General features: G+C 39.6%; 3 protein-coding genes across 5 annotated transcripts in view; 1 reads left to right on the plus strand and 2 right to left on the minus strand.

Moving 5' to 3' along the window:
* LOC136391005 (adhesion G protein-coupled receptor E2-like) overlaps positions 1-3,815 on the plus strand; it is an 87,853-nt gene extending 84,038 nt beyond the window's left edge. The window contains 2 exon segments of the mRNA XM_066362711.1: positions 3,156-3,212; positions 3,336-3,815. Of these exon segments, the coding sequence (XP_066218808.1) occupies positions 3,156-3,212; positions 3,336-3,815 (537 nt within the window).
* LOC136379451 (adhesion G protein-coupled receptor E2-like) overlaps positions 1-14,750 on the minus strand; it is a 345,285-nt gene that overhangs the window by 270,083 nt on the left and 60,452 nt on the right. The gene's annotated exons all lie outside the window — the stretch shown is intronic.
* The window catches only part of LOC136379584 (adhesion G protein-coupled receptor E2-like), a 43,145-nt gene continuing 36,019 nt past the window's right edge, over positions 7,625-14,750 (minus strand). For all 3 annotated transcript variants that reach the window (XM_066346980.1, XM_066346969.1, XM_066346959.1), the window contains 4 exons: positions 9,671-9,737; positions 9,318-9,409; positions 8,264-8,432; positions 7,625-8,178 (listed from right to left, as the gene is read on the minus strand). In XM_066346980.1, the coding sequence (XP_066203077.1) occupies positions 8,014-8,178; positions 8,264-8,432; positions 9,318-9,409; positions 9,671-9,737 (493 nt within the window). In that variant the 3' untranslated portion in view covers positions 7,625-8,013. The remainder of the gene's footprint in view (positions 8,179-8,263; positions 8,433-9,317; positions 9,410-9,670; positions 9,738-14,750) is intronic.

Consider the following 14,750-nt stretch of genomic DNA (forward strand, 5'->3'; position numbering starts at 1 on the left):
GGTTTATTCAAGTCTACTGAATTAAATGTTAATCTCATCTGAAAAAAAACACATTCACAACAACATTTTGTTGAGAATTTTAGCATCTAAACTCATAAGGAATATTGGCCTATAATTTTCTGTCTTTGTGTTTTCTTTGCCTGGTTTTGGAATCAGAATTATACTTGCCTCATAAAAGGAGCTTGGAAGTCTTCCTTCCTCTTGAATATTTTGAAATAGCTTGAGAAGGACAGGAGTTAGTTGTTCTTTGAATATTTGGTAGAATTTACTTGTGAAGCCATCAGGCCCAGGACTTTTCTTTGTTGGGAGTTTTTTTATAACTGTTTCAATCTCATTTGTTATAATCAGTCTGTTTAGGTTTTCTGATTCTTCATAATCAATTTTTGGAAGATTATATGTTTCAATGAATTTGTCAATTTCATCTAGGTTGTCTAATTTTTTGGCATATAGTTCTTCATAGTTCTTTTTACAATATTTTGTATTTCTGTTGTGTCAGTTGTTATTTCTTTATTCTCATTTCTAATTTTATTTATTTGAGTCCACTCTCTTTTTTTCTTGGTGAGTCTGGTTAAAGGTTCATCGATGTTGTTTACCTTTTCAAAGAACCAGCTCCTGTTTTCATTGATTCTCTGTATTGTTTCTTTAGCCTCTATGTCATTTATTTCTACTCTGATCTTTATTATTTTCTTCCTTCTGCTAGCTCTGGGCTTTACTTGCTGTCATTTTTCTAGTTATTTTAGATGCAGGGTCAAGTTGTTTATTTGAGAAGGCATAACTTCTTAAGGTATGCCTGTAGTGCTATGAAGTTTTCTCTCAGGACTGCTTTTTCTGTGTCCCATAAATTTTTAGTTGATGTATGCTCATTATTATTCATTTCTAGAAATTTTTAAATTTCTTCTTTGATCTCATTTTTAACCCATTCTTATTTAATAACATGCTATTTAGTTTCCAAGTGTTTGAGAATTTTTTAGTTTTTCATTTTGGTTGATTTCTAGTATCATGCCATTTTGATCAGAAGAAATGGTTAATATGATTTCAATTTTCTTAAATTTGTTGAGACCACTTTTGTGCCCTAACATGTGGACTATTCTAGAGAATGTACCATGAGCACTTGAAAAGAATGTATATTCTGCTGCTTTAGGGTGAATGGTTCTGAAGATATCTATTAAATCTAGTTGATCTAGTGTGTCTTTTGAGTCTGCTGTTTCTTTGTTAATTTTCTTTCTTGAGGATCTATCTAGTGATGTTAGTGGGGTATTGAAATCCTTTACTATTATGGTACTGCTGTTGATCTTGCCCTTTATATCCATGAAAGTCTGCTTTATATATTTAGGTGCTCCTATATTTGGTGTGTAGATAATTATAGTGGCTATATGCCACGGACCTGTGCAGCTCCTAATAATGGTGCAGAATTAAGGAAACATACTCATTAAGAAAAAATGGGACTGGGAGGACTCTTCAAATGCTGATGGCAATATCTGAGTTCTCCATAGTCCCAGTTTGCTTTATTATATAGCCATATGCAAATCAAGGAAGTCGTTGATACAAAGTTACACATCCAAGGCTAAAACAGGAACTTTCCCAAGGCATAAACAGGATGCATTAGTGAAATCTACCAACATCTGAAAACAAACAAAGAGTCAGAAGGAAGGCATGTAAATTGCTTCCAGCAACCCAAGGAAGCAAGTGAAGTGGGTGCAAATACTCAGCATAATAGCCAAATATGGAGATGGAGGAGGGAGAACTTAGTCTTTTGCTAAGCCTCGAATCTACAATGGCTTTCTGCCATTTATGGTCCACAACAATTATACCTTCCTGTTGGATTGATCCCTTTATCATTATGTAGTGTCCTCCTTTATCTCTTACTATAGCTTTTGTTTTAAAGCCCATTTTGTCTGATATAAGTATTGCTACCCCAGCTTTTTCTCATTTCCATTTGCATGAAATGTTTTTTTTTCATTCCTTTACCTTCAGTCTATGTGTATCTTTTGTTTTAAGGTGTGTCTCTTGTAGACAGCATATGTATGGGTCCTGTTTTCTTATCCACGCAGCTACCCTATGTCTTTTGATCAGATCATTTAACCTATTTACATATAAGGTTATTATTGAAATGTCATTGTTTATTGCCATTTTATTCTTTAAAGGTGTATTCCTTTTTTGCTATATTCTTTTTCCCATTTGATCTGTTTACAACAGACCCCTTAGCATTTCATGCAGCATTAGTTTGGTTGTATTGAATTCCTTGAGGTTTTTTTTTTGTCTGGAAAAGTTTTTATTTCTCCTTCAATTTTAAATGATAGCTTTCTGGATAAAGTAGTCTTGGTTGTAGGTTCTATTCTGCATTACTTTGAATATTTTTTGCCATTCCCTTCTGGACTCAAGTGTTTCTTTTGAGAAGTCAGATGTCATCTTTATGGGGGCTCCTTTGTAGGTGATAGCCTTTTTTTCTCTAGCAGCTTTTAATATTTCTCTTCATCGCTTCGCTTTGGTGTTTTAATTATGATGTGTCTTGGTGTAGATTTATTTGGGTTTCTCTTTAATGAAGTTCTCTGTGCTTCTTGAACTTGTGAGACTTTTTCCTGTATTAATTTAGGGAAGATTTCAGCTATGATTTGATTGAACAAAATCTCTATCCCTTGTTCTTTCTCTTCTTCAGGAACCTCTATGATGAGGATGTTATTTCTCTTTATGATGTCACAGAGCTCCCTTAGAGTTTCCTCAGACTTTTTGAGTCTTTTTTTTTTTCTGCTCTGCTTCTGTGCCTTCATTTATCTTGTCCTCTAACTTACTGATTTGATCCTCAGCTTCATCCATTCTTTCAATTCCTTCCATTGTGGTCTTCATTTCTGATATTGTATTTGTCGTTTCTGACTGATTCCTTTTTATTATTTCAATATCCTTTTTTATATTTTCTATGTCTTTATTTAGGTGTTTGTAATGACCATCTATTGTTGTTCTAAGATCTTTGAGCATCCTAACAATTGTTATTTTAAACTCTGCATCTGGTAATTTGATTATATCTGACTCATTCAGGGTCTTTTCTGGGGATTTCTCTTGATTCATTTGTGTTGCATTTCTCTGCCTTCCCATTTTGTCTGTGTATAAGAAGGTATTGGCCACTGTAGTCCAATGAGTGTGGTCTCTGTGTTCCCTAGGTGTGGTCTGTCTGCAGGCCTGCCACCCCCTCTGCTGTTGCTGCCTACGGTGTTCGGGTATGGGAATTTCCAGTGCCAGCCCACTGGGGCTGTCACTGTGGTTTCTGACTCTACTCCACAGGAGGAGCTTTGATCACATGCCTGGGTCTATAGGCTTCAGGCTTCACCCTGCCCCCACAGGTGGGGTTATGCTTGGCACCCAAGTGGCAAGCCTCAGCACTGCAGGCAGCAGTGAGCACCTTTGCTCAACTGCCAGTCTTCACCTGTTTCCAGGCTTTCACCCTGCCCCCATGGGAGGAGCCTGCTCATGTGGGCTGCAAGCCTTGGCTCCACGGGCTGGGCTGGGCTGCATGCCCGTGCTCAGTTGTGGAACTCTGCCTGTTCTGGGCTTTTGCCCCACCCCTGCAGGAGGAGCCGGCTCGTGCGTCGGGCTATAAGCTTCGGTTCCACAGTCCAGTTGAAGCTGAGCGCCCACATGCCCTCACTCAGCAGCAGGTATCCAGGGCTTCTGGGGCTCCCACCCTTCCCCTCGCAGGCAAGATTGTAGGCGGGCCTGCAGCTGGGCCTGACCACTTTTGCAATTCCCCTCCACCCCTGCCAGGCAAGACTGAGTTCACACTGGAGCCTCAGTCATGGCCAGCCAGCTTCTGCCCTTGCTGACAGAACAGTGCTTCCACATCCTGCTGCTGCCTACTTTCCAGTGAGCCCTCAGCTGTGTGGGTGGGGGTGCTGCAGCTCAGACCCTAACACTCCATACTCTAGTACCAAAAGCTCCCCCCTTCTAAGCAGCTCTGCTCTCAGTGTTCTGGGAGAGCTTGTTTGGCTGGTGTCCTGCTTCCCTTTGCTGGGATTGCTGTTTCCAGGGGAAATATATGCTTCAGATTTGGGGAGTGACTCAGCCCAGGGATTAGGGTGGCTGTCCCTCAAAGTGTTTCTCCCTGTACCTCCTAGATTACAGTTTTCTGCATGGTCCCTTTAAGAAGAATCCTGGGTCTGAGAAATCTGTCTCGTTCTTTCAAACAGTTTCTTGACTTGTTTCACAGCTAAATACTGTCTATATGCATCTTCTAGGCTCTGGGGCTGAAGTCTGGGGCTTTGTTCCTGGGGCTCAGGACCCTCCCCTCTTCACTAAACTCACTTCCCACCACGTGAGCCTCTCTGGGCTACCATTTGCTCCTGGGAGCTGGGCAGCCCTTTTTGCATTTCTGCTTTTCCTACCAATCTCAGTGTGGCTTCTTTGGTGTTCTTTGGTTAAAGAGTACTCTTAGTTTAGTCCAAAGTTGGTTTTTCCAGATGATGATTCTTAAAATTAAGTTGTAATCCACTTTGGTTCTGGGAAGTGGAAGTTGGTACGTCCACTTACTCCACCAATCTGTTTTTTTGTATCTATGTTTTGTGTGTCTGTGTGTGTGTGCTTATTTTCACATTTAATTGAGATCATACTGTATTCATATATTTCTGTTTGACTTATTTCACTTAGCATAATGTCCTCAAAGTCAATCCATATTGTTCCAAAGGAGAGGATATCTTTTTTATGGATGAAGAATAATCCACTGTATATGTATACAACTTTTTCATTATCCATTCATCCAGCAGTGGATTCTTAGGTTGTTTTTGTATTTTCAGTATTGTAAATAACACTGCATTAAACATGGAGGTGCAGACATCTTTTCAAGATTATAATTTTATTTCTTTCTGATTAATATCCTAAAGTAAAATTAATAAATCATATGGTATTTCTATCTTCAAATTTTTGAGGAACCTGCATACTATTTTCCATACAGGCTGTTCCAATTTAAATTCCCACCAACAGTGCCAAAAGTCCCTTTTTCCACATCCTTTCCAACACTTGTTAGCTCTTTTCTTTTTGATTAATGCCATTTCTAACAAGTGTAAGGTGACAGCTCATTGTGGTTTTAGCCTGCATTTCTCTGATGATTAATGATGTTGAACATTTTTTCTTTTTCTTTTCACTGCTGAATTATTTTTTTTAATGGGGTGACATTGATAAATCAGGGTACATATGTTCAGAGAAAACATCTCTAGGTTATTTTGACATTTGATTATGCTGCATTCCCATTACCCAAACTCCAATTGTCTTTCGTCGCCTTCTAACTGGTTTTCTTTGTGCACCTCCCCTCACCCAACCCACTCCCTCTTCTCCTCCCCACCCCGTAACCACCACACTCTTGTCTATGTCCCTGAGTCTCATTTTATGTCCCACCTATGTATGGAATCATATAGTTCTTAGTTTTTTTCTGACTTACTTATCTTACTCAGTATAATGTTATCAAGGTCCATGCATGTTGTTGTAAAGGATCCAATGTCATCATTTCTTATGGCTGAGTAGTATTTCATAGTATATATGTACCAAAGCTTTTTAATCCACTCGTCCACTGACAGACATTTGGGCTGTTTCCAGATCTTCACTATTGTGAACAATGCTGCCATAAACATGGGGGCGCATTTCTTCTTTTCAAACACTGCTATGGTGTTCTTGGGGTATATTCCTAACAGTGGGATAGCTAGGTCAAAAGGCAGTTGGATTTTTAATTTTTTGAAGAATCTCCATATTGTTTTTCACAGTGGCTGCACCAGTCTGCACTCCCACCAGCAGTTCAGGAGGGTTCCCTTTTATCCACATCCTCGCCAGCACTTATTCTGTGTTGTTTTGTTGCTGAGCGCCATTCTGACAGGTGTGAGGTGTTATTTCATGGTGGTTTTAATTTGCATTTTTCTAATGATTAGTGATGTTGAGCATTTTTTCATATGCCTATTGGCCATCTGTATGTCCTCTTTGCAGAAGTGTCTATTCATTTATTTTGCTCATTTTTGGATTGGATTATTCATCTTCCTACTGTTAAGTTTTACAAGTTCTTTATAAATTTTGGTTATTAACCTCTTATCAGATGTATTGTCAAATATGTTCTCCCATTGTGTAACTTGTCTTTTTATTCTGTTCATATTGTTGTTACCTGTGCAAAAGCTTTTTAGTTTGATATAGTCCCATTTGTTTATCCTGTCTTTTATTTCACTTCCCCGTGGAGATAAATCAGGAAATATATTGCTGCAAGAGATGTCAGAGAGCTTACTGCCTGAAGGAGTAAATTTAAGATAAGGAAGTAGAGACAAAGAAAAATCAACTCTTGTTTGGTAGCTAGAAGGAAATGATAAACCAAGTGGTACATGCTGGTAAGACAGAAAAGAATAGAACATGTTTCTATGGCTATAGGGAGAATGCCTTCAAGAAAGTGAAGGAAGGATAAAGAGAAAAGAAAAGGAGAAATGGGAAAAGGGAGAGAGAGACAGAGAATGTGTAAACAACATAAGGATAATTGATAAGGAATGAATGATGGGATTCAAAATGGAGGTCGAAGTGTTGTCTTCAAAGGGACAGAAAATAGTGTCACTGAAATGGTAATGTGGAGACAATGCACACCAATGTTTGCTTGGCATGGTGGAGAGCATGCTGTTCAGAAAGTCATCATGATTACTTGGATTTTCTCTGTGAAATAGGTGGTAAGAATATTTTCTGGAAAGGGGTGGGAAATAGAAGATTCAACCATAAAACCAGAGCTTGTAGAGGTTGGGTAAACAAGTAACAAAAAATGCAGAGGCATAGCCAGCTTCTTTAAATGGGAAGAAAGACTCAAGGGGTTTAAAGAAAGATTGAAGGAGAGGTAAGAATATGTAAGTAATAAACCTCTGTATGTCTAAAAGAATTTTTAAATTAAAAAGAAAAATACCTTTGTAGCCTGAGCTGCAGTGGCATAAAGAATAAAGTATCAACCTGGAATGCAAAGTCACCAGTTTGATACCCCAGGCTTGCTCAGTCAAGTCACATGAGAAGTAAATACTACAAGTTGATGCTTCCTGCTCCACCCATACTTCTCTTTTTCTTCTCTCTAAACCCAATAAGTAAAATCTAAAAAAAAAAAAAAAAAAAAAAAAGGAAAAAAACCTCCAAACTTTGTAATTCCAAGCCAGTGGTTGTTCTTAGTAATCACTGACGTAAATTATCCTATGCAATATCGTCTTTTTTTTCCTGGTTTTGCAATGGATAAAGGGTGCTGAAAATATCAGGCAGTCTTATTAAGAAAATATCAGGCAGTCTTATTTCAGTTTAATTTTTAAATATGTTCATTATAAGGCTCCCTATTTTTGCCTTTGTTGGGAGGTGCTGAGTGACTGAGACGGAAGTGGAGGAAGGACAATGTGCTCTATGTGGACTGAATTGAACATCCCTGCTGCAGATCAGTGATTCTTGCTTATTTAGTTAACCTTGCATGGCACACAGCAGGTGTTTAGTAAGAGTGCTGACATGTAAAAGTTAAAATGAACAAAGTTCATCTTTTTATTATTACTATTAAATGAGAATCAGGGAGGCAAGGAGGCACAGAAACAGACTCTCGCATGCACCTTGACTGGGATCCACCTGAAAAGCTGTAGCTCATTGCTCGGCAACTGAGCTGTTTCAGTGCCTGAGGCAAGGCCATGGAACCATCCACAGCACCAAGGACCAACGTGCTTGAACCACTTGAGCCATGGCTTCAGGAGAAGAGAGAGAGAAGAAAGTGAGAGAGAAGGAGGACAAAGAGGGGTAGAGAAGCAGATGATCACTTCTCCCATGTGCCCTGACTAGAAATCAAACCCAGGACTTCCATACTCTGAGCTGACACTCTACCAATGACCCAACCAGCCAGGGTCAAATGAACAAAGTTCTTAACGAGAAAAAGCAGCATATATATCTTCTGAGATAAATGCTAATGGTTCAAGAGTCAAAGATTAAACCCAGTGAGGAGCCATCCTGTAGGATCACCTGCTATATACCGAGCTTGTCAGGTGTGTTGAGCATGAGCTACTCAAATGAATCAGTTACTGAGGGGCTCTGGGAGCAATGTGTAATCTTAATATTGCTGGACTTGGAAGCTTCAGACACAGCCCTGCTGGAGAGGGTGTAAGTCTCAGAGTCGGCTTTGGTTTTCTTGATCTCTTTCAACCATTTCCGGTACTGCTCCTGGACCTGCAAAGGTAAAGCATGATCTGAGTCATCTCACTGAGAGGGGTGAGAATGGAAAGAGTCCTGGGTGGGAGCTGGGCAGTGGTACCTGCTGGCTGAGGAGACAGTACACCAGAAAGATGAAGACGCCCTGCAGGCTGTTGATGATGGTGAAGAGATAGGCCATGGCGTGGGCAGTGAGACCCACCTGCAGGATTCCCAGACACCATGTACATCCCAAGAGAAGGAGCTGAGCCATCGCTTTAAATGTCAGCATCCTGGGTAGGAAGAGAAGGGAGCCCCACGGTTCACTCAGAGCAACAAAATCAAGGTCATTCTCATCTCCACTGCATGGATGTTCCTGCTTTCCCTTTGGTGATGAGTTCTCAGACTGAGTATGATCAGCTTTGACCTTTACTGTCAATGATTCCCTGCACTAGAAATGCCACTTGGATCCAGGAAGGCATTTTGATTGAATTGAGTAAGACTGAGACACTTCAAAAATTATATGATATTCCACAGACATTCCTAACTTTATGCCACCCACCGTATTGAGGCTGCACTGTGCATCAGGCTCTACACTGGGGTCTTGGTATTAAAAGTAACAGAGGCAAGATTTCTATTTTCATGACAGACACAGGTTATTCAAAGGACTGTTACAACCAAATAATAGCATGCAAGATTTACAAAGAATCCTAACAGGGACATACAAGAAAGAGCATTAAATTTGCACAGGAGTCCTGGAGCAAAGGACTACCTACTCCTCCTGGAATAGAATTTTTTCAAGAGGGCAAAATAGAGAGGAGAAGGAGCTTGAACCCAGGGTGGGTGTGCAGTGCAGGCTGCATTGTGGGAGAAGTCACAGATTTTTCTAAGTGTGGACAGAACTGCTGATGAAAGTCCAGAGAACATTTATCAACCAATGTCAGTTCTTCCTGTTGCTGAGGTAGTGACGACCTGGGATTAGAGACAGAAGGTGTGGCTGGGAATCAGCCACACACCATGAAGTCCAAGCTGGCTGCCACAGAAGGACAGCTATACCTCCTTCTTCTGGGGTCCCTCAGGAGACCCTGAGAAGGGACATCAGGTACTGCTGAGGCACATGATTTGCACCTGGGACCACACATGTGTCTCTGGGGTTGTCACGCTCTTCTCCATCTTACCTTGTATTCCGGAGAGTGGACACATTACTGTTGAGGGAAGAGAGTTTGCTTCTCAAAATCCAGAGGGTCATCAGGAAGAAAGCTAGATTGACCTTAAGGAAACCACAGAAGGTTTAGTGAATAAAATTTTAATTTATCTCAGTCCTAGCCTGTCCAACAGCAATTCCACACTTAAGCAGTTTTCATATTTAGTAACAGTGTTAGAATTTATAGTTTCAGGGGGTCTTACAACCCAAACCACACCCGTGACATCTCAGAAATATTCCTGCCTGTGTCATTCCTCCCCAGCTTATAATTCTGCTCTTCTAATGACCCCATCTAAGTGTAAAGGATGCTCTGATGTCACAACTCACAAAGATGATGGTGCAGACTGGTCCAAGGAAGCCCCATATAAATCTCTTTTCAGGGCGGAGCCAGCAACTAAGCAAGAGAGAGAATTAAAAATGCAATGGTTTTTAGAAATATAGAACAATTATGTAAATTCATTCATTAATTCATTTATCAACAAATATTGAGTGTCTCTTCTGAGATAAACTCTGTGGTTGACACTGAGGATACAGTCATGAAGAAAGTACACATAGTCTTAACTCCTACACACCTCACATCAGGTAGGAGACACACAAACAGACACACTGTGAAAATAAAACAAAAATGGGAGGCTAAGAGAGTGCTTTCTTGGATGTTTTGCTTAGCTTTGGGTCTAGGAGAATAAGATAGTTAAGGAAGATTTCACAAGAAAATTCTACTTGAGGTGAGATTTGAGCAATGAATAGAGTTTACTGAGAATGTGTTGAAGCCCAGAAGTCTGTATATGTGTTCACAGTCTTTGAGAGTCCTCTGATTCTAATGTGATTTTAAGGGCCTTTCTTGCCCTATTCAAATTATTTTCATCCCTGCAACACCAATTTATTGATTTTTTTTCAATTATGGTTTTTGGAGATGTATTGCACATATCATAAAAATTCACCCATTTCAACTGTACAGTTCAGTGATCTTTGAAATATTCACAGAGTTGTACAATCATCACCACTATCTGACCTCAGAGCATTTTTAGCTCCTCAAAAAAAACCCTCATTCTGCTGAGGTTGCTGGTTCGAAACCCTGGGCTTGCCTGGTCAAGGCACATATGGGAGTTGATGCTTCTAGCTCCTCCCCCCTTCTCTCTGTCTCTCTCTCCTCCCTCTCTCCCTCTCTCTCTCTCTCTCTCCTTTATAAAAATGAATAAATAAAATTTTTTTTTTAATTAAAAAAGAAAAAAATAGTTAAATTTTTTTTTTTTATTAAATTTAATGCAGTGACATTGATAAATCAGGGTACATATGTTGAGAGAAAATATCTCTAGATTATTTTGACATTTGATTGTGCTGTATACCCCTCCCGCAAAGTTAAATTGTCTTCTGTCACCTTCTATCTGGTTTTCTTTGTGCCCCTCCCCTCCCCTAACCCCTCTCTCCTTCTTCACCCCATCCCCCCTCCCCCAACCCCCCAACCCTGTTGCCATCACATTCTTGTTCATGTCTCTGAGTCTCATTTTTATGTCCCTTACATGTATGGATTCATCTCAGTTTTTTTTCTGATTTACTTATTTCACTCCGTATAATGTTATCAAGGTCCATCCATGTTATTGTAAATGATCCGATGTCATCATTACTTATGGCTGAGTAGTATTCCATAGTATATATGTACCAAAGTTTTTTAATCCACTCGTCCTCTGACGGACACTTGGGCTGTTTCCAGATCTTCACTATTGTGAACAATGCTGCCACAAACATACGGGTGCATTTCTCCTTTTCAAGCCGTTCTATGGTGTCCTTGGGGTATATTCCTAAAAGTGGGATAGCTGGGTCAAAAGGCAGTTCGATTTTCAGTTTTTTGAGGAATCTCCATACTGTTTTCCACAGTGGCTGCACCAGTCTGCATTCCCACCAGCAGTGCAGGAGGGTTCCCTTTTCTCCACATCCTCGCCAGCACTTATTCTGTGTTGTTTTGTTGATAAGCGCCATTCTGACTGGTGTAAGGTGATATCTCATTGTGGTTTTAATTTGCATTTCTCTAATGATTAGTGATGTTGAGCATGTTTTCATATGCCTATTGGCCATCTGTATGTCCTCTTTGGAGAAGTGTCTATTCATCTCTTTTGCCCATTTTTGGATTGGGTTGTTTGTCTTCCTGGTGTTGAGTTTTACAAGTTCTTTATAAATTTTGGTTATTAACCCCTTATCAGACGTATTGTCAAATATGTTCTCCCATTGTGTAGTTTGTCTTTTTATTCTGTTCTTGTTGTCTTTAGCTGTGCAAAAGCTTTTTAGTTTGATATAGTCCCATTTGTTTATCCTGTCTTTTATTTCACTTCCCCGTGGAGATAAATCAGCAAATATATTGCTCCGAGAGATGTCCGAGAGCTTACTGCCTATGTTTTCTTCTAAGATGCTTATGGTTTCACGGCCTACATTCAAGTCTTTTATCCATTTTGAGTTTATTTTTGTGAGTGGTGTAAGCTGGTGATCTAGTTTCATTTTTTTGCAGGTAGCTGTCCAATTTTCCCAACACCATTTGTTAAAGAGGCTGTCTTTACTCCATTGTATTTCCTTACCTCCTTTGTCAAATATCAGTTGTCTATAAAACTGTGGGTTTATTTCTGGGTTCTCTGTTCTGTTCCATTGATCTATATGCCTGTTCTTATGCCAGTACCAGGCTGTTTTGAGTACAATTGCCTTGTAGTATAACTTGATATCAGGAAGTGTGATACCTCCCACTTTATTCTTCTTTTTTAAGATTGCTGAGGCTATTCGTGTCCTTTTTTGGTTCCATATAAATTTTTGGAATATGTGTTCTATATCTTTGAAGTATGTCATTGGTATTTTAATTGGTATTGCATTGAATTTATAAATTGCTTTGGGTAATATAGACATTTTAATGATGTTTATTCTTCCTAACCATGAACACGGTATATGATTCCACTTGTTTGTATCTTCCTTGATTTCTTTTATCAATGTTTTATAATTTTCCAAGTATAAGTCTTTTTTGAAAAAAAAAACTCATTCACATTAGCAATCATTCCTCATTCCTGTTTCCATGAACCCAACTGCCTACCACAGCAGAGAAAATAGAAACAACTATCAAAACCTTCCCCAAAAACAAAAATTCAGGACCAGATGGCTACACTAGTGAATTCTACCATACATTCATAAAAGATTTGGTTCCTATCCCTCTCAAAGTCTTTCAAATTTTTGAAGAAAAAACAATACTTCCAAACACATTTTATGAGGCCAACATATGCTTCATACCAAAACGTGGCAAGAACAAGATAAAGAAAACTACAGACCAATATCTCTAATGAAAACAGATGCAAAATTCCTAAACAAAATAGTAACAAATCGAATACAATAACACATTAAAAAAATAATTCTAGTGATGTCAGAGAAATAGCACCATGAGGAGTGCTCCTGATACCTCTCCCTGAAACTTCAACAAATTCAACAACTAGAGACAGAAAAACAATCTCAGGAGTATCTGAAATACACATACATCAAACAAAGGTACAATTGGGCGAAAAGGTATCTGAATATATAATCCACTCTGAAGGAAATAAAATGGAGAATGGAGTATTCTGCTTTTCTCACTGATGTGAACAAGGGCTGCTTTCACTTGGAACTGAAAGAAGGTGAGGGCTGGGGGCATGGAAAAAGCTGGGCTAGGGAAGACATGTTCAAGCCAAGGAAAGTGTGTGCCCATGGCTCAGCCAATGTGGAGGTAACGCCAGTGGTAGACCCTAGCAGAGGTGGGCGAGCAGTTGCCTTGTTTACTCCTGGTATCCCAGTTGGCAAGCATGGGCAGTGTGCAAGTGGATCCACCTGGGGCTTTGGACGTGGGTGCCTGCATTCCCAAAGGAGGGGCTAGATTGGAGACTGTCAGTAGTGACCCTCTGTGTGGGCTGTGACCACAGTTTCTGAATAATCCCGGCTTCCCAAACAACAGTGTGTGGGAAGTGCATGTAGGCTGGCATCCCTACACCCGGACCTGTCTGGGCGCAGCACCTCTGCCAGCCATACAGACTAACAAAACACACTCCTGGGGAAGAGAACTGTGGAAGTGGGGGGGAGGGTGCACAGGCAGCTTGCAGAGAGCCTCTGGAGAGCAGACCTGCGGAGTGCTGAGGCATACTAGACATGCCAGGAGGCTCATAGAAAGACACCTGAAAGGCAATCTGCTCCAAGCCCTGCCTGACTATGCTAGTGGCTCTGGCTGGCAAAGCCTTACCCAGGACCCTGAGTTGAGTGGGGATAGAGAAGGGATTTGGCAACTCTTAGAGCCTCTTGCTCTCCAGGCAGTGGCTGGGGCAACTTCACAGCTGGGTACCCAGGCTGCTGGTTCAGGAAGAAGTTATTTAGGGAGAGGCTCTTGGAAAACGAACTCTTCCATTGTTAAAGCCTGCAAATGCTAAAAAACCCCACATACCAACGGGACTGAGGCCTAGTTATGTCATCACCATAGTGACACAACAGCAAATCTCAGCCTAAGAGTGCCACAGAGGCAGAACCTGGGGTATAGCACCACCGGCCAAAAAGAAAGAGAAGAAAAAAGAAAATAACTTTCAAAACCACGAAAAATCCAGTCTTTATAACTTTTTCCAATTTTTTCCTTGTATTTTTTATCGGTTTTTTTTTTTCCTTCCACCATAGTCATTTTATCCTCTTTCTGTTTTATTCTTTTTATTTTGAACGTTATTACCCATAGGTGTTACATTTTTCATTCTTTTTTATTTCTATGAGTGTTACATTCCAAAAAACTTAATTTTTTTCTATCTCTCTTTTAGTTTCTTCTTTTCTCTTTCACTTTTTCTCTCATTCAAATCTCACCCACAAACAAATTATTTTATTCTGGATTCAGATTCTTTCTTTGTGGCATTTTGTGTGCTTTTTACTTCACTTTTTATCTCTTTAGCATTTCCCCCAACTCTGGCTCACCATTCTATAGTTTTTGTGCCACTTAATACAATAGAATTTTCATTTTTCATTGTATTTTTTCTTTTTTTCTTTTCTATTACACTATTTCTCTCATTCTATCATCATCTACAAACAAATTATTTTATTCTTGATTCAAAGTTTTTCCTTGTGGCATTTTGTGGGTTCTTGCCTCGTTTTTTGCCTCTTTGTCACTCCCCCCAAAACTGGCCCTCCATTATACACATTTTTGTTTCACTAAGCACAATCGAATTTTCAGCTTTTCACTGCATTTTCTCAAAAAAAATTTTTTTATCAACTCTTAGTGTTATTAACAATACCACTCTCAAATGCCATTTAAGAAAAAGAAATCGAATATCATGGATACAAAAGACAGTGATGTATCTCAGATAGATAAGAAAAAAATCTATAGAAAAAAATTTCAATAGCTTAGAAATCTTGGAGTTAAATGACAAACAATTTAAAATTG

The sequence above is a fragment of the Saccopteryx leptura genome, chromosome 1, assembly GCF_036850995.1.
Source record: "Saccopteryx leptura isolate mSacLep1 chromosome 1, mSacLep1_pri_phased_curated, whole genome shotgun sequence".
NCBI classification, from domain to species: domain Eukaryota; kingdom Metazoa; phylum Chordata; class Mammalia; order Chiroptera; family Emballonuridae; genus Saccopteryx; species Saccopteryx leptura.